Source organism: Carcharodon carcharias (assembly GCF_017639515.1).
Source record: "Carcharodon carcharias isolate sCarCar2 chromosome 35 unlocalized genomic scaffold, sCarCar2.pri SUPER_35_unloc_6, whole genome shotgun sequence".
Lineage (NCBI taxonomy): Eukaryota > Metazoa > Chordata > Chondrichthyes > Lamniformes > Lamnidae > Carcharodon > Carcharodon carcharias.
Genome location: NW_024470722.1, coordinates 214,768 through 242,728, shown reverse-complemented (window position 1 = coordinate 242,728; position 27,961 = coordinate 214,768). Strand labels below are relative to the sequence as shown.

General features: G+C 49.9%; 1 protein-coding gene across 15 annotated transcripts in view; it reads right to left on the bottom strand.

The window, feature by feature from the left end:
* The window catches only part of cdk16 (cyclin-dependent kinase 16), a 369,477-nt gene that overhangs the window by 151,405 nt on the left and 190,111 nt on the right, over window positions 1-27,961 (bottom strand). For 13 of the 15 annotated variants that reach the window (XR_005942243.1, XR_005942244.1, XM_041181488.1 and 10 more), the window contains exon 2: window positions 2,396-2,543. Coding sequence is in view for 13 of the 15 variants with exons in the window: in XM_041181484.1 (XP_041037418.1) it covers window positions 2,396-2,543 (148 nt within the window). In the remaining 2 variants the exon portion in view is untranslated. Of the gene's footprint in view, window positions 1-2,272; window positions 2,544-27,961 lie in introns of those variants that run through there. The other 2 variants (XM_041181491.1, XM_041181493.1) reach the window with 1 other exon arrangement.

The window sequence follows — 27,961 nt, the reverse complement described above, 5'->3', positions numbered from 1 at the left end:
AGAGAGTGATAGCGCTACAGAGAGAGGCAGAGAGAGCGAGAGTGCGCCAGAGAGAGTGACAAAGTGCGCCAGAGCGACACAGAGAGCGAGAACGCGCGCGAGAGGGACAACGTGCGCGAGAGAGAGAACTCGCACGAGAGAGAGAACGCGCGCGAGAGAGAGAACGCGCGCGAGAGAGAGAACGCGCGCAAGAGGGACAACGCGGGCGAGAGAGAGAACGCGGGCGAGAGAGAGAACGCGGGCGAGAGAGAGAACGCGGGCGAGAGAGAGAACACGGGCGAGAGAGAGAACGCGCGCGAGAGAGAGAACTCGCACGAGAGAGAGAACGCGCGCGAGAGAGAGAACGCGCGCGAGAGAGAGAACGCGCGCAAGAGGGACAACGCGGGCGAGAGAGAGAAAACGCGGGCGAGAGAGAGAACGCGGGCGAGAGAGAGAACGCGGGCGAGAGAGAGAACGCGGGCGAGAGAGAGCACGCGCGCGAGAGAGAGAACGCGCGCGATAGAGGATGGTACAGAGTGAGAGAAAGAGAGAGATACAGAGGGAGAGATGAGGGTACAGAGGGAGAGAGAGAGGAGGGTACAGAGAGAGAGAGAGAAGGGTACAGAGAGAGAGAGTGAGGTGGGTACAGAGGGAGAGAGAGAGGTGGGTACAGAGAGAGAGAGTGAGGTGGGTACAGAGAGAGAGAGTGAGGTGGGTACAGAGGGAGAGAGAGAGGTGGGTACAAATGGAGAGAGAAAGGAGGGTCCAGAGGTAGGGAGAGAGAGAACGAGAGAGCGAGAGAGTACCGAGAGAGACAGAGCGCGAGAGCGAGAGGAGGGTTCAGACAGAGCAAGAGTGAGAGAGAGAGAGAGAGAGAGAGGAGGGTACAGAGGGAGAGAGAGAGAAGGGTAGAGGGAGAGAGAGCGCGAGAGAGAGTGCGATAGCGCGACAGAGAGAGACAGAGAGAGCGAGAGTGCGCCAGAGAGAGCGACACAGAGAGCGAGAACGCGCACGAGAGGGACAACGCGCGCGAGAGAGAACTCGCGCGATAGAGAGAACGCGCGCGCGATAGAGAGAACGCGCGCGCGAGAGAGAACGCGGGCGAGAGAGAGAACGCGGGCGAGAGAGAGAACGCGGGCGAGAGAGAGAACGCGGGCGAGAGAGAGAACGCGGGCGAGAGAGAGAACGCGGGCGAGAGAGAGAACGCGGGCGAGAGAGGATGGTACAGAGGGAGAGAAAGAGATACAGAGGGAGAGATGAGGGTACAGAGGGAGACAGAGAGGAGGGTACAGAGGGGGAGAGAGAGAGAGTGAGGTGGGTACAGAGGGAGAGAGAGAGGTGGATACAGAGGGAGAAAGAGAGGTGGATACAGTGGGAGAGAGAGAGGTGGGTACAGAGGGAGAGAGAGAGGTGGGTACAGAGGGAGAGAGAGAGGAGGGTACAGAGAGAGAGAGAGAGGTGGGTACAGAGGGAGAGAGAGGTGGGTACAGAGGGAGTGAGAGAGGTGGATATAGCAGGAGAGAGAGAGAGAGGAGGGTACAGAGGGAGAGAGAGAGGAGGGTACAGAGGGAGAGAGTGAGGAGGGTACAGAGGGAGAGAGAGAGAGAGAGGAGGGTACAGAGGGAGAAAGAGAGGAGGGTACAGAGGGAGAGAGAGAGAGAGGAGGGTACAGAGGGAGAGAGAGAAAGACAGAGACAGAGAGAGAAAGACAGAGACAGAGAGATAGAGATGAATGTGTGGATCAAAAAATTGTGTGGGAATAGTGGGTTCTGGTTTGTGGGGCATTGGCACCAGTACTGGGGAGAGTGGAGGCTGTAACACTGGGACACTTTACACCTGAACCATGCAGGAATGATTGCCCTTGTGAATCGCACAAGTCAGGACGTCCAGAGGCTTTGAAAGTAAACAAGGTGGGGTGGGGATGAAGCCTGGTAGATGTGGCAAATGAAGGGCTTGATTCAAGATTGGAGACCGTAATAGTGTTATGGGAAATGAGGTCGATAGATTATGGTTAGGCAGGTGAATCGAAGGTCATCAGGGGTAAATAGCAATGAGTAATTAAAAAAAAAAACGGATCAGCGTGTGTGAGAGGTAGGGGGTGGGGCAGGCGGGTGACAGGGTTGGGGAGGGTGAGGATGATGGAGAGAGAAAAAGAAAGGTTTAGAGAGAGTGATGGATGGAGGAGGGTGGGGGAAAGAGAGAGAGATGATTAGAGAGGGGGTTGGGGCAGAGAGTTGGGGTGGGGAGGAGAGAGAGAGAGAGAGAGAGAGAGAGAGAGAATGTGGCCACTCACCTGATTTTGAGCTGCTAACAGAGTGTCTCGATGTTACAGCCCAGTATACTAAACACTGAACACGGACCCATTTACTCCATCCCGTGCAAAGCTCCATCCCCTGTGTGATCAAGCAGAACTCACCATTGTCGCTGATATTGTTTTCCTCAACATTTAACTGCTCTGATAGGTCAGTTAGGGATTTCTCAGACGCCTGACTACCCCGCAGGGTCATGGACAGCTGACGCTTGATTTTCTTCATACGATCCATCAGGTTCCGATTTGCAATTGCCTGAAAAACATGGGTGGAAGAGTGAGAGGTAACGGAGTCAGTAAACAGTGAGGGGAGACAGGGTGAATGGTAACTGAGTCAGTACACAGTGAGGGGAGACAGGGTGAATGGTAGCTGAGTCAGCACACAGTGAGGGGAGACAGGGTGAATGGTAACTGAGTCAGTACACAGTGAGGGGAGACAGGGTGAATGGTAACTGAGTCAGTACACAGTGAAGGGAGACAGGGTGAATGGTAACTGAGTCAGTACACAGTGAGGGGAGACAGGGTGAATGCTAACTGAGTGAGTACACAGTGAGGGGAGACAGGGTGAATGGTAACTGAGTGAGTAAACAGCAAGGGGAGACAGGGTGAAGGGTAACTGAGTGAGTAAACAGTAAGGGGAGACAGGGTGAAGGGTAACTGAGTCAGTACACAGTGAGGAGAGACAGGGTGAATGGTAACTGAGTGAGTACACAGTGAGGGGAGACAGGGTGAATGGTAACTGAGTCAGTAAACAATGAGGGGAGACAGGTGAATGGTAACTGAGTGAGTACACAGTGAGGGGAGAAAGGGTGAATGGTAACTGAGTCAGTAAACAGTGAGGGGAGACAGGGAGAATGGTAACTGAGTCAGTACACAGTGAGGGGAGACAGGGTGAATGGTAACTGAGTCAGTAAAAAGTGAGGGGAGACAGGTGAATGGTAACTAAGTCAGTACACAGTGAGGGGAGACAGGGTGAATGGTAACTGAGAGAGTACACAGTGAGGGGAGACAGGGTGAATGGTAACTGAGTCAGTAAACAGTGAGGGGAGACACGGTGAATGGTAACTGGGTCAGTACAGAGAGAATGGTGACAGGGTGAATGGTAAATAAGTCAGTACACAGTGAGGGGAGACAGGGTGAATGGTAACTGAGTCAGTACACAGTGAGGGGAGACAGGGTGAATGGTAACTGAGTCATTATAAAGTGAGGGGATACAGGATGAATGGTAACTGAGTGAGTACACAGTGAGGGGAGACAGGGTGAATGGTAACTGAGTCAGTACACAGTGAGGGGAGACAGGGTGAATGGTAACTGAGTGAGTACACAGTGAGGTGAGACAGGGTGAATGGTAACTGAGTGAGCACACAGTGAGGGGAGACAGGGTGATTGATAACTCAGTCAGTACACAGTGAGGGGAGACAGGGTGAATGGTAACTCAGTCAGTACACAGTGAGGGGAGACAGGGTGAATGGTAACTCAGTCAGTACACAGTGAGGTAGACAGGGTGAATGGTAACTGAGTGAGTACACAGTGAGGGGAGACAGGGTGATTGGTAACTCAGTCAGTACACAGTGAGGGGAGACACGGTGAATGGTAACTCAGTCAGTACACAGTGAGGGGAGACAGGGTGAATGGTAACTCAGTCAGTACACAGTGAGGGGAGACAGGGTGAATGGTAACTGAGTGAGTACACAGTGAGGGGAGACAGGGTGAATGGTAACTCAGTCAGTACACAGTGAGGGGAGACAGGTGAATGGTAACTGAGTGAGTACACAGTGAGGGGAGACAGGTGAATGGTAACTGAGTGAGTACATGGTGAGGGGAGACAGAATGAATGGTAACGGAGTCAGTACACAGTGAGGGGAGACAATGTTAATTGTAACTGAATCAGTACACAGTGAGGGGAGACAGGGTGAATGGTAACTGAATCAGTAGACAGTGAGGGGAGACAGGGTGAATGGTAACTGAGTGAGTACACAGTGAGGGGAGACAGGTGAATGGTAACTGACTCAGTACACAGTGAGGGGAGACAGGTGAAAGGTAACTCAGTGAGTACACTGTGAGGGGAGAAAGGATGAATGGTAACGGAGTCAGTACACAGTGAGGGGAGACAGGGGGAACTGTAACTGAATCAGTACACAGTAAGGAGAGACAGGGTGAATAGTAACTGACACAGTATGCAGTGAGGGGAGACAGGGTGAAAGGTAACTGAGTGAGTACACAGTGAGGGGAGACAGGGTGAATGGTAACCAAGTCAGTACACAGTGAGGGGTGACAGGGTGAATGGTAACCAAGTCAGTACACAGTGAGAGGTGACAGGGTGAATGGTAACAAAGTCAGTACACAGTGAGGGGAGACAGGGTGAATGGTAACTGAGTCAGTACACATTGAGGGGAGACAGGGTTAATGGTAACTGAGTCAGTACAGAGTGAGGGGAGAGAGGGTGAATGGTAACTGAGTCAGTATAAAGTGAGGTGAGACACGGTGAATGGTAACTTAGTCAGTGCACAGTGAGGGGAGACAGGGAGAACGGTAACTGAGTCAGTATAAAGTGAGGGGAGACAGGGTGAAAGACAACTGAGTCATTAAAAAGTGTGTTGAGACAGGTGAATGGTAACTGAGACAGTACACAGTGAGGGGAGACAGGTGAAAGGTAACTCAGTGAGTACACTGTGAGGGGAGAAAGGATGAATGGTAACGGAGTCAGTACACAGTGAGGGGAGACAGGGGGAATTGTAACTGAATCAGTACACAGTAAGGAGAGACAGGGCGAATGGTAACTGAGTCAGTACACAGTGAGGGGAGACAGGGTGAATGGTAAATGAGTGAGTGCACAGTGAGGGTAGAAAGGGTGAATGGTAACCAAGTCAGTACACAGTGAGAGGTGACAGGGCGAATGGTAACTAAGTCAGTACACAGTGAGGGGAGACAGGGTGAATGGTAACTGAGTCAGTACACAGTGAGGGGAGACAGGGTTAATGGTAACTGAGTCAGTACAGAGTGAGGGGAGACAGGGTGAATGGTAACTGAGTCAGTATAAAGTGAGGTGAGACACGGTGAATGGTAACTGAGTGAGTACACAGTCAGGGGAGACAGGGAGAACGGTAACTGAGTGAGTACACAGTGAGGGGAGACAGGGTGAATGGTAACTGAGTCAGAAGACAGTGAGGGCAGCCAGGATGAAGGTTAACTGAGTCAGTACACAGTGAGGGGATAAAGGGAGAATGGTAACTGAGTCACAACACAGTGAGGGGAGACAGGTGAAAGTTAACTGAGTCAGTACACAGTGAGGGGAGACAGGGTCAAAGGAAACTGAGTCAGTACACAGTGAGGGGAGACAGATGAATGGTAACTGAGTCAGTAACAGTGAGGGGATAGAGGGTGAATGGTAACTGAGTGAGTACAAAATGAGGGCAGACAGGGTGAATGGCAAATGAGTGAGTACACAGTGAGGGGAGACAGGGTGAATGGTAACTGAGTCAGTATAAAGTCAGGTGACACAGGGTGAATGATAACTGAATTAGTATAAAGTGAGTTGAGACAGGTGAATGGTAACGGAGTCAGTACACAGTGAGGGGAGACAGGGTGAATGGTAACTGAGTCAGTACACAGGGAGGGGAGACAGGGTGAAAGGTAACTGAGTCAGTACACAGTGAGGGAAGACAGGGTGAATGGTAACTGAGTCAGTACACAGTGAGGGTAGACAGGGTGAATGGCAACTGAGTGAGTACACGGTGAGGGGAGACAGGGTGAATGGTAACGGAGTCAGTACACAATGAGGGGAGACAGGGTGAATGGTAACTGAGTCAGTACACAGTGAGGGGAGACAGGGTGAATGGTAACTGAGTGAGTGCACGGTGAGGGGAGACAGGGTGAATGGGAACTGAGACAGTACACAGTGAGGAGAGACAGGGTGAAATGTCACTGAGTCAGTACACAGTGAGGGGAGACAGGGAGAATGGTAACTGAATCAGTGCACAGTGAGCGGAGACAGGGTGAATGGTAACTGAGTCAGTAAACAGTGAGGGGAGACAGGGTGAAATGTAACTGTGTCAGTACACAGTGAGGGGAGACACGGAGAATGGTAACTGAATCAGTACACACTGAGGGGAGACAGGGTGAATGGTAACTGAGTAAGTACACAGTGAGGGGAGACAAGGTGAAATGTAACTGAGTCAGTACGCAGTGAGGGGAGACAGGGAGAATGGTAACTGAATCAGTACACAGTGAGGTGAGACAGGGTGAACGGTAACTGAGTCAGTACACCGTGAGGGGAGACATGGTGAATGGTAACTGAGTGAGTACACAGTGAGAGGAGACAGGATGAATGGCAACTGAGTCAGTATAAAGTCAGGTGAGACAGGTGAAGGGTAACTGAGTCAGTACACAGTGAGGGGAGACACGGTGAATGGTAACTGAGTCAGTACACAGTGAGGGGAGACAGGGTGAATGGTAACTGAGTGAGTACACGATGAGGGGAGACAGAATGAATGGTAACTGAGTCAGTACACAGTGAGGGGAGACAGGGGTAACTGTAACTGAATCAGTACACAGTGAGGGGAGACAGGGTGAATGGTAACTGAATCAGTAGACAGTGAGGGGAGACAGGGTGAATGGTAACTGAGTGAGTACACGGTGAGGGGAGACAGGGTGAATGGTAACTGAGTCAGTACACAGTGAGGGGAGACAGGGTGAATGTTAACTGAGTCAGTACACAGTGAGGGGAGACAGGGAGAATGGTAACTGAATCAGTACACAGTGAGACGAGACAGGGTGAATGGTAACTGAGTAAGTACACAGTGAGACGAGACTGGTGAATGGTAACAGAATCAGTACACAGTGAGACGAGACTGGTGAATGGTAACAAAGTCAGTACACGGTGAGGGGAGACAGGCTGAATGGTAACTGAGTCAGTAAGCAGTGAAGGGAGACAGGGTGAATGGTAACTGAGTCAGTACACAGTGAGGGGAGACAGGTTGAATGGTAAGTGAGTCAGTACACAGTGAGGGGAGACAAGGTGAATGGCAACTGAGTGAGTATAAAGTGAGGTGAGACAGCTGAACTATAACTGAGTCAGTACACAGTGAGGGGAGACAGGGTGAATGGTAACTGAGTCAGTACACACTGAGGGGAGACAACGTAAATGGTAACTGAGTCAGTACACAGTGAGGGGAGACAGGGTGAATGGTAACTGAGTCAGTAGACAGTGAGGGGAGACAGGGAGAATGGTAAGTGAATCAGTACACAGTGAGGCGAGACAGGGTGAATGGTAACTGAGTCAGTATAAAGTGAGGTGAGACAGAGTGAATGATAACTGAATCAGTATAAAGGGAGGTGAGACAGGTGAATGGTAACAGAGTCAGTACACGGTGAGGGGAGACAGGCTGAATGGTAACTGAGTGAATACACAGTGAGGGGAGACAGGGTGACTGGTAACTGAGTGAGAACACAGTGAAGGGAGAAGGGTTGAATGGTAACTGAGTCAGTACACAGTGAGGGGACACAGGGTGAATAGTAACTGATTCAGTTAACAGTGAGGGGAGACAGGGTGAATGGTAATTGACTCAGTACACAGTGAGGGGAGACAGGTTGAATGGTAACTGAGTCAGTACACAGTAAGGGGAGACAGCGTGAATGGTAACAGAGTCAGTAAACAGTGAGGGGAGAGAGGCTGAATGGTAACTGAGTCAGAACACAGTGACGGGAGACAGGGTGAATGGTAACTGAGTGAGTACACAGTGAGGGGAGAGTCGGTGAATGGTAACTCAGTCAGTACTTAGTGAGGGGAGACAGGGTCAAAAGTAACTGAGTCAGTACACAGTGAGGGAACACAGGGTGAATGGTAACTGAGTCACTATAAAGGGAGGTGAGACAGGTGAACGTAACAAAGTCAGTACACAGTGATGGGAGAGAGGGTGAATGGAAACTGAATCAGTATAAAGGGAGGTGAGACAGGGTGAATGATAACTGAGTCAGTACACAGTGAGGGGAGAGTCGGTGAATGGCATTCTCAGTCAGTACACAGTGAGGGGAGACAGGGTTAAAGGTAACTGAGCCAGTACACAGTGAGGGGAGACAGGGAGAATGTTAAATGAATCAGTATAAAATGAGGTGAGACAGGGTGAATGGTAACTGAGTCACTATAAAAGGAGGTGAGACAGGTGAATGTAACAGAGTCAGTACACATTGATGGGAGAGAGGGTGAATGGTAAATGAGAGATAACACAGTGATGGTAGACATGGTGAATGGAAACTGAGTGAGAACACAGTGAGGGCAGACAGGTTGAATGGTAACTGAGTCAGTACACAGTGAGGGGAGACAGGGTGAATGGTAACTGAGTCAGTACAAGCGAGGGGAGACAGGGTCAAAGGTAACTGAGTCAGTACACAGTGAGGGGAGAGAGGGTGAATGGTAACTGAGTCACTACACAGTGAGGGGAGACAGGGTGAAAGGTAACTGAGTTAGTACACAGTGAGGGAAGACAGGGTGAATGGTAACTGAGTCAGTACACAGTGAGGGTAGACAGGGTGAATGGCAACTGAGTGAGTACACGGTGAGGGGAGACAGGGTGAATGGTAACGGAGTCAGTACACAGTGAGGGGAGACAGGGTGAATGGTAACTGAGAGAGTGCACGGTGAGGGGAGACAGGGTGAATGGGAACTGAGACAGTACACACTGAGGAGAGACAGGGTGAAATGTCACTGAGTCAGTACACAGTGAGGGGAGACAGGGTGAATGGTAATTGACTCAGTACACAGTGAGGGGAGACAGGTTGAATGGTAACTGAGTCAGTACACAGTAAGGGGAGACAGCGTGAATGGTAACAGAGTCAGTAAACAGTGAGGGGAGACAGGGTGAATGGTAACTGAGTCAGAACACAGTGAGGGGAGACAGGGTGAATGGTAACTGAGTGAGTACACAGTGAGGGGAGAGTCGGTGAATGATAACTCAGTCAGTACTTAGTGAGGGGAGACAGGGTCAAAGGTAACTGAGTCAGTACACAGTGAGGGAACACAGGGTGAATGGTAACTGAGAGTACACAGTGAGGGGAGACAGGGTGAATGGTAACTGAGTCACTATAAAGGGAGGTGAGACAGGTGAACGTAACAGAGTCAGTACACAGTGATGGGAGAGAGGGTGAATGGAAACTGAATCAGTATAAAGGGAGGTGAGACAGGGTGAATGATAACTGAGTCAGTACACAGTGAGGGGAGAGTCGGTGAATGGCATTCTCAGTCAGTACACAGTGAGGGGAGACAGGGAGAATGTTAAATCAATCAGTATAAAATGAGGTGAGACAGGGTGAATGGTAACTGAGTCACTATAAAGGGAGGTGAGACAGGTGAATGGTAACTGAGTCAGTACACAGTGAGGGGAGACAGGGTGAATGGTAACTGAGTAAGTACACAGTGAGGGGAGACGGGGAGAATGGTAACTGAGTAAGTACACCGTGAGACGAGACTGGTGAATGTAAACAGAGTCAGTACACAGTGAGACGAGACTGGTGAATGGTAACAGAGTCAGTACACGGTGAGGGGAGACAGGCTGAATGGTAACTGAGTCAGTAAACAGTGAGGGGAGACAGGGTGAATGGTAACTGAGTCAGTACACAGTGAGGGGAGACAGGTTGAATGGTAAGTGAGTCAGTACACAGTGAGGGGAGACAGGGTGAATAGTAACAGAGTCAGTGCAAAGTGAGGGGAGACAGGGCAAAAGGTAACTGAGTCAGTACACAGTGAGGGGAGACAGGGTGAATGGTAACTGAGTCAGTACACAGTGTGGGGAGACAGGGTGAATGGTAACTGAGTCAGTACACAGTGAGGAGTGCCAGGGTGAATGGTAAATGAATCAGTACACAGTGAGGTGAGACAGGGTGAATTATAACTGAATCAGTATAAAGCGAGTTGAGACAGGTGAATGGAAACAGAGTCAGTGCACCGTGATGGGAGAGACGGTGAATGGTAACTGAGAGAATACACAGTGAGGGGAGACAGGGTGAATGGTAACTGAGTGAGTACACAGTGAGGGGAGACAGGGTAAATGGTAACTGAGTCAGTACACAGAGAGGGGAGACAGGGTGAATAGTAACTGTGTCAGTACACAGTGAAGGGAGACAGGGTGAATGGTAAGTGACTCAGCACACAGTGAGGGGAGACAGGGTGAGTGGTAACTGAGTTAGTACACAGTGAGGGTAGACAGGGTGAATGGTAACTGAGTGAGTACACAGTGAGGGGAAACAGGGTGAACGGTAACTGAGACAGTACACAGTGAGGGGGGACAGGGTGAATGGTAACTGAGACAGTACACAGTGAGGGGAGACAGGGTGAATGGTAACTCAGTCAGTACACTGAGGGGAGACAGGTGAATGGTAACTGAGACAGTACACAGTGAGGTGAGACAGGGTGAATTATAACTGAATCAGTACACAGTGAGGGGTGACAGGGTGAATGGTAACAGAGTCAGTACACAGTGAGGGGAAAGAGGGTGAATGGTAACTGAGTCAGTACCCAGTGAGGGGAGACAGGGTGAATGGTAACTGAGAGAATACACAGTGACGGGAGACAGGGTGAATGGTAACAGAGTCAGTGCACAGTGAGGGGAAAGAGGGTGAATGGTAACTGAGAGAATACACAGAGAGGTGAGACAGGGTGAATGGTAACAGAGTCAGTGCAGTGAGGGGACACAGGGTGAATGGTAATTGAGAGAATACACAGTGAGGGGAGACAGGGTGAATGGTAACGGAGAGAATACACAGTGAGGGGAGACAGGGTGAATGGTAACTGAGAGAATACACAGTGAGGGGAGAGAGGGTGAATGGTAACTGAGTCAGTACACAGTGAGGGGAGACAGGGTGAATGGTAACTGACTCAGGACACAGTGAGTGGTGACAGGGTGAGTGGTAACTGACTCAGGACACAGTGAGGGGAGACAGGGTGAATGGTAACTGACTCAGGACACAGTGAGGGGAGACAGGGTGAATGGTAACTGAGTCAGTACACAGTGAGGGGAGACAGGGTGAATGGTAACTGAGTCAGTACACAGTGAGGGGAGACAGGGTGAAGGGTAACTGAGTCAGTACAAAGTGAGGGGAGACAGGGTGAAGGGTAACTGAGTCAGTACACAGTGAGGGGAGACAGGGTGAATTGTAACTCATTCAGGACACAGAGGGGAGCCAGGGTGAAGGGTAACTGAGTGAGTACAAAGTGATGGGAGACAGGGTGAATGGTAACTGAGTCAGTACACAGTGAGGGGAGACAGGGTGAATTGTAACTCATTCAGGACACAGAGGGGAGCCAGGGTGAAGGGTAACTGAGTGAGTACAAAGTGATGGGAGACAGGGTGAATGGTAACTGAGTCAGTACACAGTGAGGGTAGACAGGGTGAATGGTAACTGAGTCAGTACACAGGGAGGGGAGACAGGGTCAAAGGTAACTGAGTGAGCACACAGTGAGGGGAGAAAGGGTGAATGGTAACTGAATCAGTACACAGAGAGGGGAGACAGGGTGAATGGTAACTGAATCAGTACACAGAGAGGGGAGACAGGGTGAATGGTAACTGTGTCAGTACACAGTGAGGGGACACAGGGTGAATGTAACTGAGTGAGTACACAGTGAGGGGAGACAGGGTGAATGGTAACTGAGTCAGTATAAAGTCAGGTGACACAGGGTGAATGATAACTGAATTAGTATAAAGTGAGTTGAGACAGGTGAATGGTAACGGAGTCAGTACACAGTGAGGGGAGACAGGGTGAATGGTAACTGAGTCACTACACAGTGAGGGGAGACAGGGTGAAAGGTAACTGAGTCAGTACACAGTGAGGGAAGACAGGGTGAATGGTAACTGAGTCAGTACACAGTGAGGGTAGACAGGGTGAATGGCAACTGAGTGAGTACACGGTGAGGGGAGACAGGGTGAATGGTAACGGAGTCAGTACACAGTGAGGGGAGACAGGGTGAATGGTAACTGAGTCAGTACACAGTGAGGGGAGACAGGGTGAATGGTAACTGAGAGAGTGCACGGTGAGGGGAGACAGGGTGAATGGGAACTGAGACAGTACACAGTGAGGAGAGACAGGGTGAAATGTCACTGAGTCAGTACACAGTGAGGGGAGACAGGGTGAATGGTAATTGACTCAGTACACAGTGAGGGGAGACAGGTTGAATGGTAACTGAGTCAGTACACAGTAAGGGGAGACAGCGTGAATGGTAACAGAGTCAGTAAACAGTGAGGGGAGACAGGGTGAATGGTAACTGAGTCAGAACACAGTGAGGGGAGACAGGGTGAATGGTAACTGAGTGAGTACACAGTGAGGGGAGAGTCGGTGAATGGTAACTCAGTCAGTACTTAGTGAGGGGAGACAGGGTCAAAGGTAACTGAGTCAGTACACAGTGAGGGAACACAGGGTGAATGGTAACTGAGTCACTATAAAGGGAGGTCAGTACACAGTGATGGGAGAGAGGGTGAATGGAAACTGAATCAGTATAAAGGGAGGTGAGACAGGGTGAATGATAACTGAGTCAGTACACAGTGAGGGGAGAGTCGGTGAATGGCATTCTCAGTCAGTACACAGTGAGGGGAGACAGGGTTAAAGGTAACTGAGTCAGTACACAGTGAGGGGAGACAGGGAGAATGTTTAATCAATCAGTATAAAATGAGGTGAGACAGGGTGAATGGTAACTGAGTCACTATAAAGGGAGGTGAGACAGGTGAATGGTAACTGAGTCAGTACATCGTGAGACAAGACTGGTGAATGGTAACAGAGTCAGTACACAGTGAGACGAGACTGGTGAATGGTAACAGAGTCAGTACACGGTGAGGGGAGACAGGCTGAATGGTAACTGAGTCAGGAAACAGTGAGGGGAGACAGGGTGAATGGTAACTGAGTCAGTACACAGTGAGGGGAGACAGGTTGAATGGTAAGTGAGTCAGTACACAGTGAGGGGAGACAAGGTGAATAGTAACAGAGTCAGTGCAAAGTGAGGGGAGACAGGGCAAAAGTTAACTGAGTCAGTACACAGTGAGGGGAGACAGGGTGAATGGTAACTGAGTCAGTACACAGTGTGGGGAGACAGGGTGAATGGTAACTGAGTCAGTACACAGTGAGGAGAGCCAGGGTGAATGGTAAATGAATCAGTACACAGTGAGGTGAGACAGGGTGAATTATATCTGAATCAGTATAAAGCGAGTTGAGACAGGTGAATGGAAACAGAGTCAGTGCACCGTGATGGGAAAGACGGTGAATGGTAACTGAGAGAATACACAGTGAGGGGAGACAGGGTGAATGGTAACTGAGTGAGTACACAGTGAGGGGAGACAGGGTAAATGGTAACTGAGTCAGTACACAGAGAGGGGAGACAGGGTGAATAGTAACTGTGTCAGTACACAGTGAAGGGAGACAGGGTGAATGGTAAGTGACTCAGTACACAGTGAGGGGAGACAGGGTGAGTGGTAACTGAGTTAGTACACAGTGAGGGTAGACAGGGTGAATGGTAACTGAGTCAGTACATAGTGAGGGGAGACAGGGTGAATGGTAACTGAGTGAGTACACAGTGAGGGGAAACAGGGTGAACGGTAACTGAGACAGTACACAGTGAGGGGGGACAGGGTGAATGGTAACTCAGTCAGTACACTGAGGGGAGACAGGTGAATGGTAACTGAGACAGTACAAAGTGAGGTGAGACAGGGTGAATTATAACTGAATCAGTACACAGTGAGGGGTGACAGGGTGAATGGTAACAGAGTCAGTACACAGTGAGGGGAAAGAGGGTGAATGGTAACTGAGTCAGTACCCAGTGAGGGGAGACAGGGTGAATGGTAACTGAGAGAATACACAGTGACGGGAGACAGGGTGAATGGTAACAGAGTCAGTGCACAGTGAGGGGAAAGAGGGTGAATGGTAACTGAGAGAATACACAGAGAGGTGAGACAGGGTGAATGGTAACAGAGTCAGTGCAGTGAGGGGACACAGGGTGAATGGTAACTGAGAGAATACACAGTGAGGGGAGACAGGGTGAATGGTAACGGAGAGAATACACAGTGAGGGGAGACAGGGTGAATGGTAACTGAGAGAATACACAGTGAGGGGAGAGAGGGTGAATGGTAACTGAGTCAGTACACAGTGAGGGGAGACAGGGTGAATGGTAACTGACTCAGGACACAGTGAGTGGTGACAGGGTGAGTGGTAACTGACTTAGGACACAGTGAGGGGAGACAGGGTGAATGGTAACTGACTCAGGACACAGTGAGGGGAGACAGCGTGAATGGTAACTGACTCAGTACACAGTGAGGGGCGAATGGGTGAATGGTAACTGAGTCAGTACACAGTGAGGGGAGACAGGGTGAAGGGTAACTGAGTGAGTACAAAGTGAGGGGAGACAGGGTGAAGGGTAACTGAGTCAGTACACAGTGAGGGGAGACAGGGTGAAGGGTAACTGAGTCAGTACACAGTGAGGGGAGACAGGGTGAATTGTAACTCATTCAGGACACAGAGGGGAGCCAGGGTGAAGGGTAACTGAGTGAGTACAAAGTGATGGGAGACAGGGTGAATGGTAACTGAGTCAGTACACAGTGAGGGTAGACAGGGTGAATGGTAACTGAGTCAGTACACAGTGAGGGGAGACAGGGTCAAAGGTAACTGAGTGAGCACACAGTGAGGGGAGAAAGGGTGAATGGTAACTGAATCAGTACACAGAGAGGGGAGACAGGGTGAATGGTAACTGAATCAGTACACAGAGAGGGGAGACAGGGTGAATGGTAACTGTGTCAGTACACAGTGAGGGGACACAGGGTGAATGTAACTGAGTGAGTACACAGTGAGGGGAGACAGGGTGAATGGTAACTGAGTCAGTATAAAGTCAGGTGACACAGGGTGAATGATAACTGAATTAGTATAAAGTGAGTTGAGACAGGTGAATGGTAACGGAGTCAGTACACAGTGAGGGGAGACAGGGTGAATGGTAACTGAGTCACTACACAGTGAGGGGAGACAGGGTGAAAGGTAACTGAGTCAGTACACAGTGAGGGAAGACAGGGTGAATGGTAACTGAGTCAGTACACAGTGAGGGTAGACAGGGTGAATGGCAACTGAGTGAGTACACTGTGAGGGGAGACAGGGTGAATGGTAACGGAGTCAGTACACAGTGAGGGGAGACAGGGTGAATGGTAACTGAGTCAGTACACAGTGAGGGGAGACAGGGTGAATGGTAACTGAGAGAGTGCACGGTGAGGGGAGACAGGGTGAATGGGAACTGAGACAGTACACAGTGAGGAGAGACAGGGTGAAATGTCACTGAGTCAGTACACAGTGAGGGGAGACAGGGTGAATGGTAATTGACTCAGTACACAGTGAGGGGAGACAGGTTGAATGGTAACTGAGTCAGTACACAGTAAGGGGAGACAGCGTGAATGGTAACAGAGTCAGTAAACAGTGAGGGGAGACAGGGTGAATGGTAACTGAGTCAGAACACAGTGAGGGGAGACAGGGTGAATGGTAACTGAGTGAGTACACAGTGAGGGGAGAGTCGGTGAATGGTAACTCAGTCAGTACTTAGTGAGGGGAGACAGGGTCAAAGGTAACTGAGTCAGTACACAGTGAGGGAACACAGGGTGAATGGTAACTGAGTCACTATAAAGGGAGGTCAGTACACAGTGATGGGAGAGAGGGTGAATGGAAACTGAATCAGTATAAAGGGAGGTGAGACAGGGTGAATGATAACTGAGTCAGTACACAGTGAGGGGAGAGTCGGTGAATGGCATTCTCAGTCAGTACACAGTGAGGGGAGACAGGGTTAAAGGTAACTGAGTCAGTACACAGTGAGGGGAGACAGGGAGAATGTTTAATCAATCAGTATAAAATGAGGTGAGACAGGGTGAATGGTAACTGAGTCACTATAAAGGGAGGTGAGACAGGTGAATGGTAACTGAGTCAGTACACAGTGAGGGGAGACAGGGTGAATGGTAACTGAGTAAGTACACAGTGAGGGGAGACGGGGAGAATGGTAACTGAGTAAGTACATCGTGAGACGAGACTGGTGAATGGTAACAGAGTCAGTACACAGTGAGACGAGACTGGTGAATGGTAACAGAGTCAGTACACGGTGAGGGGAGACAGGCTGAATGGTAACTGAGTCAGTAAACAGTGAGGGGAGACAGGGTGAATGGTAACTGAGTCAGTACACAGTGAGGGGAGACAGGTTGAATGGTAAGTGAGTCAGTACACAGTGAGGGGAGACAAGGTGAATAGTAACAGAGTCAGTGCAAAGTGAGGGGAGACAGGGCAAAAGTTAACTGAGTCAGTACACAGTGAGGGGAGACAGGGTGAATGGTAACTGAGTCAGTACACAGTGTGGGGAGACAGGGTGAATGGTAACTGAGTCAGTACACAGTGAGGAGAGCCAGGGTGAATGGTAAATGAATCAGTACACAGTGAGGTGAGACAGGGTGAATTATATCTGAATCAGTATAAAGCGAGTTGAGACAGGTGAATGGAAACAGAGTCAGTGCACCGTGATGGGAAAGACGGTGAATGGTAACTGAGAGAATACACAGTGAGGGGAGACAGGGTGAATGGTAACTGAGTGAGTACACAGTGAGGGGAGACAGGGTAAATGGTAACTGAGTCAGTACACAGAGAGGGGAGACAGGGTGAATAGTAACTGTGTCAGTACACAGTGAAGGGAGACAGGGTGAATGGTAAGTGACTCAGTACACAGTGAGGGGAGACAGGGTGAGTGGTAACTGAGTTAGTACACAGTGAGGGTAGACAGGGTGAATGGTAACTGAGTCAGTACATAGTGAGGGGAGACAGGGTGAATGGTAACTGAGTGAGTACACAGTGAGGGGAAACAGGGTGAACGGTAACTGAGACAGTACACAGTGAGGGGGGACAGGGTGAATGGTAACTGAGACAGTACACAGTGAGGGGAGACAGGGTGAATGGTAACTCAGTCAGTACACTGAGGGGAGACAGGTGAATGGTAACTGAGACAGTACAAAGTGAGGTGAGACAGGGTGAATTATAACTGAATCAGTACACAGTGAGGGGTGACAGGGTGAATGGTAACAGAGTCAGTACACAGTGAGGGGAAAGAGGGTGAATGGTAACTGAGTCAGTACCCAGTGAGGGGAGACAGGGTGAATGGTAACTGAGAGAATACACAGTGACGGGAGACAGGGTGAATGGTAACAGAGTCAGTGCACAGTGAGGGGAAAGAGGGTGAATGGTAACTGAGAGAATACACAGAGAGGTGAGACAGGGTGAATGGTAACGGAGAGAATACACAGTGAGGGGAGACAGGGTGAATGGTAACTGAGAGAATACACAGTGAGGGGAGAGAGGGTGAATGGTAACTGAGTCAGTACACAGTGAGGGGAGACAGGGTGAATGGTAACTGACTCAGGACACAGTGAGTGGTGACAGGGTGAGTGGTAACTGACTTAGGACACAGTGAGGGGAGACAGGGTGAATGGTAACTGACTCAGGACACAGTGAGGGGAGACAGGGTGAATGGTAACTGACTCAGTACACAGTGAGGGGCGAATGGGTGAATGGTAACTGAGTCAGTACACAGTGAGGGGAGACAGGGTGAAGGGTAACTGAGTCAGTACAAAGTGAGGGGAGACAGGGTGAAGGGTAACTGAGTCAGTACACAGTGAGGGGAGACAGGGTGAATTGTAACTCATTCAGGACACAGAGGGGAGCCAGGGTGAAGGGTAACTGAGTCAGTACACAGTGAGGGAAGACAGGGTGAATGGTAACTGAGTCAGTACACAGTGAGGGTAGACAGGGTGAATGGCAACTGAGTGAGTACACGGTGAGGGGAGACAGGGTGAATGGTAACGGAGTCAGTACACAGTGAGGGGAGACAGGGTGAATGGTAACTGAGTCAGTACACAGTGAGGGGAGACAGGGTGAATGGTAACTGAGAGAGTGCACGGTGAGGGGAGACAGGGTGAATGGGAACTGAGACAGTACACAGTGAGGAGAGACAGGGTGAAATGTCACTGAGTCAGTACACAGTGAGGGGAGACAGGGTGAATGGTAATTGACTCAGTACACAGTGAGGGGAGACAGGTTGAATGGTAACTGAGTCAGTACACAGTAAGGGGAGACAGCGTGAATGGTAACAGAGTCAGTAAACAGTGAGGGGAGACAGGGTGAATGGTAACTGAGTCAGAACACAGTGAGGGGAGACAGGGTGAATGGTAACTGAGTGAGTACACAGTGAGGGGAGAGTCGGTGAATGGTAACTCAGTCAGTACTTAGTGAGGGAAGACAGGGTCAAAGGTAACTGAGTCAGTACACAGTGAGGGAACACAGGGTGAATGGTAACTGAGAGTACACAGTGAGGGGAGACAGGGTGAATGGTAACTGAGTCACTATAAAGGGAGGTGAGACAGGTGAACGTAACAGAGTCAGTACACAGTGATGGGAGAGAGGGTGAATGGAAACTGAATCAGTATAAAGGGAGGTGAGACAGGGTGAATGATAACTGAGTCAGTACACAGTGAGGGGAGAGTCGGTGAATGGCATTCTCAGTCAGTACACAGTGAGGGGAGACAGGGTGAATGGTAACTGAGTGAGTACACAGTGAGGGGAGAGTCGGTGAATGGTAACTCAGTCAGTACTTAGTGAGGGAAGACAGGGTCAAAGGTAACTGAGTCAGTACACAGTGAGGGAACACAGGGTGAATGGTAACTGAGAGTACACAGTGAGGGGAGACAGGGTGAATGGTAACTGAGTCACTATAAAGGGAGGTGAGACAGGTGAACGTAACAGAGTCAGTACACAGTGATGGGAGAGAGGGTGAATGGAAACTGAATCAGTATAAAGGGAGGTGAGACAGGGTGAATGATAACTGAGTCAGTACACAGTGAGGGGAGAGTCGGTGAATGGCATTCTCAGTCAGTACACAGTGAGGGGAGACAGGGTTAAAGGTAACTGAGTCAGTACACAGTGAGGGGAGACAGGGAGAATGTTAAATCAATCAGTATAAAATGAGGTGAGACAGGGTGAATGGTAACTGAGTCACTATAAAGGGAGGTGAGACAGGTGAATGGTAACTGAGTCAGTACACAGTGAGGGGAGACAGGGTGAATGGTAACTGAGTAAGTACACAGTGAGGGGAGACGGGGAGAATGGTAACTGAGTAAGTACACCGTGAGACGAGACTGGTGAATGGTAACAGAGTCAGTACACAGTGAGACGAGACTGGTGAATGGTAACAGAGTCAGTACACGGTGAGGGGAGACAGGCTGAATGGTAACTGAGTCAGTAAACAGTGAGGGGAGACAGGGTGAATGCTAACTGAGTCAGTACACAGTGAGGGGAGACAGGTTGAATGGTAAGTGAGTCAGTACACAGTGAGGGGAGACAGGGTGAATAGTAACAGAGTCAGTGCAAAGTGAGGGGAGACAGGGCAAAAGGTAACTGAGTCAGTACACAGTGAGGGGAGACAGGGTGAATGGTAACTGAGTCAGTACACAGTGTGGGGAGACAGGGTGAATGGTAACTGAGTCAGTACACAGTGAGGAGAGCCAGGGTGAATGGTAAATGAATCAGTACACAGTGAGGTGAGACAGGGTGAATTATAACTGAATCAGTATAAAGCGAGTTGAGACAGGTGAATGGAAACAGAGTCAGTGTACCGTGATGGGAGAGACGGTGAATGGTAACTGAGAGAATACACAGTGAGGGGAGACAGGGTGAATGGTAACTGAGTGAGTACACAGTGAGGGGAGACAGGGTAAATGGTAACTGAGTCAGTACACAGAGAGGGGAGACAGGGTGAATAGTAACTGTGTCAGTACACAGTGAAGGGAGACAGGGTGAATGGTAAGTGACTCAGTACACAGTGAGGGGAGACAGGGTGAGTGGTAACTGAGTTAGTACACAGTGAGGGTAGACAGGGTGAATGGTAACTGAGTCAGTACATAGTGAGGGGAGACAGGGTGAATGGTAACTGAGTGAGTACACAGTGAGGGGAAACAGGGTGAACGGTAACTGAGACAGTACACAGTGAGGGGGGACAGGGTGAATGGTAACTGAGACAGTACACAGTGAGGGGAGACAGGGTGAATGGTAACTCAGTCAGTACACTGAGGGGAGACAGGTGAATGGTAACTGAGACAATACACAGTGAGGTGAGACAGGGTGAATTATAACTGAATCAGTACACAGTGATGGGTGACAGGGTGAATGGTAACAGAGTCAGTACACAGTGAGGGGAAAGAGGGTGAATGGTAACTGAGTCAGTACCCAGTGAGGGGAGACAGGGTGAATGGTAACTGAGAGAATACACAGTGACGGGAGACAGGGTGAATGGTAACAGAGTCAGTGCACAGTGAGGGGAAAGAGGGTGAATGGTAACTGAGAGAATACACAGAGAGGTGAGACAGGGTGAATGGTAACAGAGTCAGTGCAGTGAGGGGACACAGGGTGAATGGTAACTGAGAGAATACACAGTGAGGGGAGACAGGGTGAATGGTAACTGAGAGAATACACAGTGAGGGGAGACAGGGTGAATGGTAACTGAGAGAATACACAGTGAGGGGAGAGAGGGTGAATGGTAACTGAGTCAGTACACAGTGATGGGAGAGAGGGTGAATGGTAACTGAATCAGTATAAAGGGAGGTGAGACAGGATGAAGGGTAACTGAGTGAGTACACAGTCAGGGGAGACAGGGTGAATGGTAACTGAGTGAGTACACAGTGAGGGGAGACAGGTGAATGTTAACAGAGTCAGTACACAGTGAGGGGAGACAGGGTGAATGGTAACGGAGTCAGTACACAGTGAGGGGAGACAGGGTGAATGGTAACTGAGTGAGTACACAGTGAGGGGAGACAGGGTGAATGGTAACTGAGTCAGTACACAGTGAGGGGAGACAGGGAGAATGGTAACTGAGTCAGTATAAACAGAGGTGAGACAGGGTGAATGGTAACTGAGTCAGTACACAGTGAAAGGTGAAAGGGTAAATGGTAACAAAGTCAGTATAAAGTGAGGTGAGACAGAGTGAATGGTAACTGAGTCAGTACACAGTGAGGGGAGACAGGGTGAATGGTAACTGAGTCAGTACACAGTGAGGGGAGACAGGGTGAATGGTAACTGAGTCAGAAAAAAGTGAGTGGAGACAGGGAGAAAGGTAACTGAAGCAGTACACAGTGAGGGGAGACAGGGTGAATGGTAACTGAGTCAGTGCACAGTGAGGGGAGACAGGGTGAATGGTAACTAAGTCAGTACACAGTGAGGGGAGACAGGGTGAATGGGAACTGAGTCAGTACACAGAGAGGGGAGACAGGGTGAATGGTAAATAAGTCAGAACACAGTGAGGGGAGACAGGGTCAAAGGTAACTGAGTCAGTACACAGTGAGGGGAGACAGGGTGAGTGGTAACTGAGTTAGTACACAGTGAGGGTAGACAGGGTGAATGGTAACTGAGTCAGTACATAGTGAGGGGAGACAGGGTGAATGGTAACTGAGTGAGTACACAGTGAGGGGAAACAGGGTGAACGGTAACTGAGACAGTACACAGTGAGGGGGGACAGGGTGAACGGTAACTGAGACAGTACACAGTGAGGGGAGACAGGGTGAATGGTAACTCAGTCAGTACACTGAGGGGAGACAGGTGAATGGTAACTGAGACAATACACAGTGAGGTGAGACAGGGTGAATTATAACTGAATCAGTACACAGTGAGGGGTGACAGGGTGAATGGTAACAGAGTCAGTACACAGTGAGGGGAAAGAGGGTGAATGGTAACTGAGTCAGTACCCAGTGAGGGGAGACAGGGTGAATGGTAACTGAGAGAATACACAGTGACGGGAGACAGGGTGAATGGTAACAGAGTCAGTGCACAGTGAGGGGAAAGAGGGTGAATGGTAACTGAGAGAATACACAGAGAGGTGAGACAGGGTGAATGGTAACAGAGTCAGTGCAGTGAGGGGACACAGGGTGAATGGTAACTGAGAGAATACACAGTGAGGGGAGACAGGGTGAATGGTAACTGAGAGAATACACAGTGAGGGGAGACAGGGTGAATGGTAACTGAGAGAATACACAGTGAGGGGAGAGAGGGTGAATGGTAACTGAGTCAGTACACAGTGAGGGGAGACAGGGTGAATGGTAACTGACTCAGGACACAGTGAGTGGTGACAGCGTGAGTGGTAACTGACTCAGGACACAGTGAGGGGAGACAGGGTGAATGGTAACTGACTCAGGACACAGTGAGGGGAGACAGGGTGAATGGTAACTGACTCAGGACACAGTGAGTGGTGACAGGGTGAGTGGTAACTGACTCAGGACACAGTGAGGGGAGACAGGGTGAATGGTAACTGACTCAGGACACAGTGAGGGGAGACAGGGTGAATGGTAACTGACTCAGTACACAGTGAGGGGCGAATGGGTGAATGGTAACTGAGTCAGTACACAGTGAGGAGAGACAGGGTGAATGGTAACTGAGTCAGTACACAGTGAGGGGAGACAGGGTGAATGGTAACTGAGTCAGTACACAGTGAGGGGAGACAGGGTGAAGGGTAACTGAGTCAGTACAAAGTGAGGGGAGACAGGGTGAAGGGTAACTGAGTCAGTACACAGTGAGGGGAGACAGGGTGAATTGTAACTCATTCAGTACACAGAGGGGAGCCAGGGTGAAGGGTAACTGAGTGAGTACACATTGAGGGGAGACAGGGTGAATTGTAACTGAGTGAGTACACAGTCAGGGGAGACAGGGTGAATGGTAACTCAGTCAGTACACAGTGAAAGGACACAGGGTGAATGGTAACTGAGAGAGTACACAGTGAGGGGAGACAGGGTGAATGGGAACTAAGTCAGTACACCGTGAAGGGAGACAGGGTGAATAGTAACTGAGTCAGTAAACAGTGAGGGGGGAGTCGGTGAACGGTAACTGAGTCAGTACACAGTGAGGGGAGACAGGGTGAATGGTAACTGAATCAGTACACAGTGAGGCGAGACAGGGAGAATGGTAACTGAATCAGTACACAATGAGGGTAGACAGGGTGAATGGTAACTGACTCAGGACACAGTGAGGGGAGACAGGGTGAATGGTAACTGACTCAGTACACAGTGAGGGGCGACAGGGTGAATGGTAACTGACTCAGGACACAGTGAGGGGAGACAGGGTGAATGGTAACTGACTAAGTACACAGTGAGGGGAGACAGGGTGAATGGTAACTGAGTCAGTACACAGTGAGGGGAGACAGGGTGAATGGTAACTGAGTCAGTTCACAGTGAGGGGAGACAGGGTGAATGGTAACTGAGTCAGTACACAGTGAGGGGAGAGGGTGTGAATGGTAACTCAGTGAGTACACGGTGAGGGGAGACAGGGTGAATGGTAACTGAGTGAGGACGCAGCGAGGGGAGATAGGGTGAATGGTAACTGAGTCAGTACACAGTGAGGGGAAACAGGTGAATGGTAACTGAGAAAGTACACAGTGAGGGGAGACATGGTGAATGGTAACTGAGTCAGTACACAGTGAGGGGAGACAGGTGAATGGTAACTGAGTGAGTACAGATTGAGGGGAGACAGGGTGAATGGTAACTGAGTGAGTACACGGTGAGGGGAGACAGGATGAATGGTAACTGAATCAGTACACAGTGAGGGGAGACATGGTGAATGGTAACTGAGTAAGTACACAGTGAGGGGAGACAGGGTGAGTGGTAACTGAGTCAGTACACAGTGAGGGGAGACAGGGTGAATGGTAACTCAGTCAGTACACAGTGAGGGGAGACAGGGTGAATGGTAACTCAGTCAGTACACAGTGAGGGGAGACAGGTGAATGGTAACTGAGTCAGCACACAGTGAGGGGAGACAGGGTGAATGGTAACTGAGTCAGTACACAGTGAGGGGAGACAGGGTGAATGGTAACTGAGTCAGTACACAGTGAGGGGAGACAGGGTGAATGGTAACTGAGTCAAAACACAGTGAGGGGAGACAGGTGAATGGTAACTGAGTCACTATAAAGGGAGGTGAGACAGGTGAATGTAACAGAGTCAGTACACAGTGATGGGAGAGAGGGTGAATGGTAACTGAATCAGTATAAAGGGAGGTGAGACAGGATGAAGGGTAACTGAGTGAGTGCACAGTGAGGGGAGACAGGGTGAATGGTAACGGAGTCAGTACACAGTGAGGGGAGACAGGGTGAATGGTAACTGAGTGAGTACACAGTGAGAGGAGACAGGGTGAATGGTAACTGAGTCAGTACACAGTGAGGGGAGACAGGGTGAATGGTAATTGAGTAAGTACACAGTGAGGGGAGACAGGGAGAATGGTAACTGAGTCAGTATAAACAGAGGTGAGACAGGGTGAATGGTAACTGAGTAAGTACACAGTGAAAGGTGAAAGGGTAAATGGTAACAAAGTCAGTATAAAGTGAGGTGAGACAGAGTGAATGGTAACTGAGTCAGTACACAGTGAGGGGAGACAGGGTGAATGGTAACTGAGTCAGAACACAGTGAGGGGAGACAGGGTGAATGGTAACTGAGTCAGAAAAAAGTGGGGGGTGACAGGGAGAAAGGTAACTGAAGCAGTACACAGTGAGGGGAGACAGGGTGAATGGTAACTGAGTCAGTACACAGTGAGGGGAGACAGGGTGAATGGTAACTAAGTCAGTACACAGTGAAGGGAGACAGGGTGAATGGGAACTGGGTCAGTACACAGTGAGGGGAGACAGGGTGAATGGTAACTAAGTCAGAACACAGTGAGGGGAGACAGGGTCAAAGGTAACTGAGTCAGTACACAGTTAGGGGACACAGGGTGAATAGTAACTGAGTCAGTACACAGTGAAAGGACACAGGGTGAATGGTAACTGAGAGAGTACACAGTGAGGGGAGACAGGGTAAATGGGAACTGAGTCAGTACACAGTGAAGGGAGACAGGGTGAATAGTAACTGAGTCAGTAAACAGTGAGGGGGGAGTCGGTGAACGGTAACTGAGTCAGTACACAGTGAGGGGAGACAGGGTGAATGGTAACTGAATCAGTACACAGTGAGGCGAGACAGGGAGAATGGTAACTGAATCAGTACACAGTGAGGGTAGACAGGGTGAATGGTAACTGACTCAGGACACAGTGAGGGGAGACAGGGTGAATGGTAACTGACTCAGTACACAGTGAGGGGAAAGAGGGTGAATGGTAACTGAGTCAGTACCCAGTGAGGGGAGACAGGGTGAATGGTAACTGAGAGAATACACAGTGACGGGAGACAGGGTGAATGGTAACAGAGTCAGTGCAGAGTGAGGGGAAAGAGGGTGAATGGTAACTGAGAGAATACACAGAGAGGTGAGACAGGGTGAATGGTAACAGAGTCAGTGCAGTGAGGGGACACAGGGTGAATGGTAACTGAGAGAATACACAGTGAGGGGAGACAGGGTGAATGGTAACTGAGAGAATACACAGTGAGGGGAGACAGGGTGAATGGTAACTGAGAGAATACACAGTGAGGGGAGAGAGGGTGAATGGTAACTGAGTCAGTACACAGTGAGGGGAGACAGGGTGAATGGTAACTGACTCAGGACACAGTGAGTGGTGACAGGGTGAGTGGTAACTGACTCAGGACACAGTGAGGGGAGACAGGGTGAATGGTAACTGACTCAGGACACAGTGAGGGGAGACAGGGTGAATGGTAACTGACTCAGTACACAGTGAGGGGCGAATGGGTGAATGGTAACTGAGTCAGTACACAGTGAGGAGAGACAGGGTGAATGGTAACTGAGTCAGTACACAGTGAGGGGAGACAGGGTGAATGGTAACTGAGTCAGTACACAGTGAGGGGAGACAGGGTCAAAGGTAACTGAGTGAGCACACAGTGAGGGGAGAAAGGGTGAATGGTAACTGAATCAGTACACAGAGAGGGGAGACAGGGTGAATGGTAACTGAATCAGTACACAGAGAGGGGAGACAGGGTGAATGGTAACGGAGTCAGTACACAGTGAGGGGAGACAGGGTGAATGGTAACTGAGTCAGTACACAGTGAGGGGAGACAGGGTGAATGGTAACTGAGAGAGTGCACGGTGAGGGGAGACAGGGTGAATGGGAACTGAGACAGTACACAGTGAGGAGAGACAGGGTGAAATGTCACTGAGTCAGTACACAGTGAGGGGAGACAGGGTGAATGGTAATTGACTCAGTACACAGTGAGGGGAGACAGGTTGAATGGTAACTGAGTCAGTACACAGTAAGGGGAGACAGCGTGAATGGTAACAGAGTCAGTAAACAGTGAGGAGAGACAGGGTGAATGGTAACTGAGTCAGAACACAGTGAGGGGAGACAGGGTGAATGGTAACTGAGTGAGTACACAGTGAGGGGAGAGTCCGTGAATGGTAACTCAGTCAGTACTTAGTGAGGGAAGACAGGGTCAAAGGTAACTGAGTCAGTACACAGTGAGGGAACACAGGGTGAATGGTAACTGAGAGTACACCGTGAGGGGAGACAGGGTGAATGGTAACTGAGTCACTATAAAGGGAGGTGAGACAGGTGAACGTAACAGAGTCAGTACACAGTGATGGGAGAGAGGGTGAATGGAAACTGAATCAGTATAAAGGGAGGTGAGACAGGGTGAATGATAACTGTGTCAGTACACAGTGAGGGGAGAGTCGGTGAATGGCATTCTCAGTCAGTACACAGTGAGGGGAGACAGGGTTAAAGGTAACTGAGTCAGTACACAGTGAGGGGAGACAGGGAGAATGTTAAATCAATCAGTATAAAATGAGGTGAGACAGGGTGAATGGTAACTGAGTCACTATAAAGGGAGGTGAGACAGGTGAATGGTAACTGAGTCAGTACACAGTGAGGGGAGACAGGGTGAATGGTAACTGAGTAAGTACACAGTGAGGGGAGACGGGGAGAATGGTAACTGAGTAAGTACACCGTGAGACGAGACTGGTGAATGGTAACAGAGTCAGTACACAGTGAGACGAGACTGGTGAATGGTAACAGAGTCAGTACACGGTGAGGGGAGACAGGCTGAATGGTAACTGAGTCAGTAAACAGTGAGGGGAGACAGGGTGAATGGTAACTGAGTCAGTACACAGTGAGGGGAGACAGGTTGAATGGTAAGTGAGTCAGTACACAGTGAGGGGAGACAGGGTGAATAGTAACAGAGTCAGTGCAAAGTGAGGGGAGACAGGGCAAAAGGTAACTGAGTCAGTACACAGTGAGGGGAGACAGGGTGAATGGTAACTGAGTCAGTACACAGTGTGGGGAGACAGGGTGAATGGTAACTGAGTCAGTACACAGTGAGGAGAGCCAGGGTGAATGGTAAATGAATCAGTACACAGTGAGGTGAGACAGGGTGAATTATAACTGAATCAGTATAAAGCGAGTTGAGACAGGTGAATGGAAACAGAGTCAGTGTACCGTGATGGGAGAGACGGTGAATGGTAACTGAGAGAATACACAGTGAGGGGAGACAGGGTGAATGGTAACTGAGTGAGTACACAGTGAGGGGAGACAGGGTAAATGGTAACTGAGTCAGTACACAGAGAGGGGAGACAGGGTGAATAGTAACTGTGTCAGTACACAGTGAAGGGAGACAGGGTGAATGGTAAGTGACTCAGTACACAGTGAGGGGAGACAGGGTGAGTGGTAACTGAGTTAGTACACAGTGAGGGTAGACAGGGTGAATGGTAACTGAGTCAGTACATAGTGAGGGGAGACAGGGT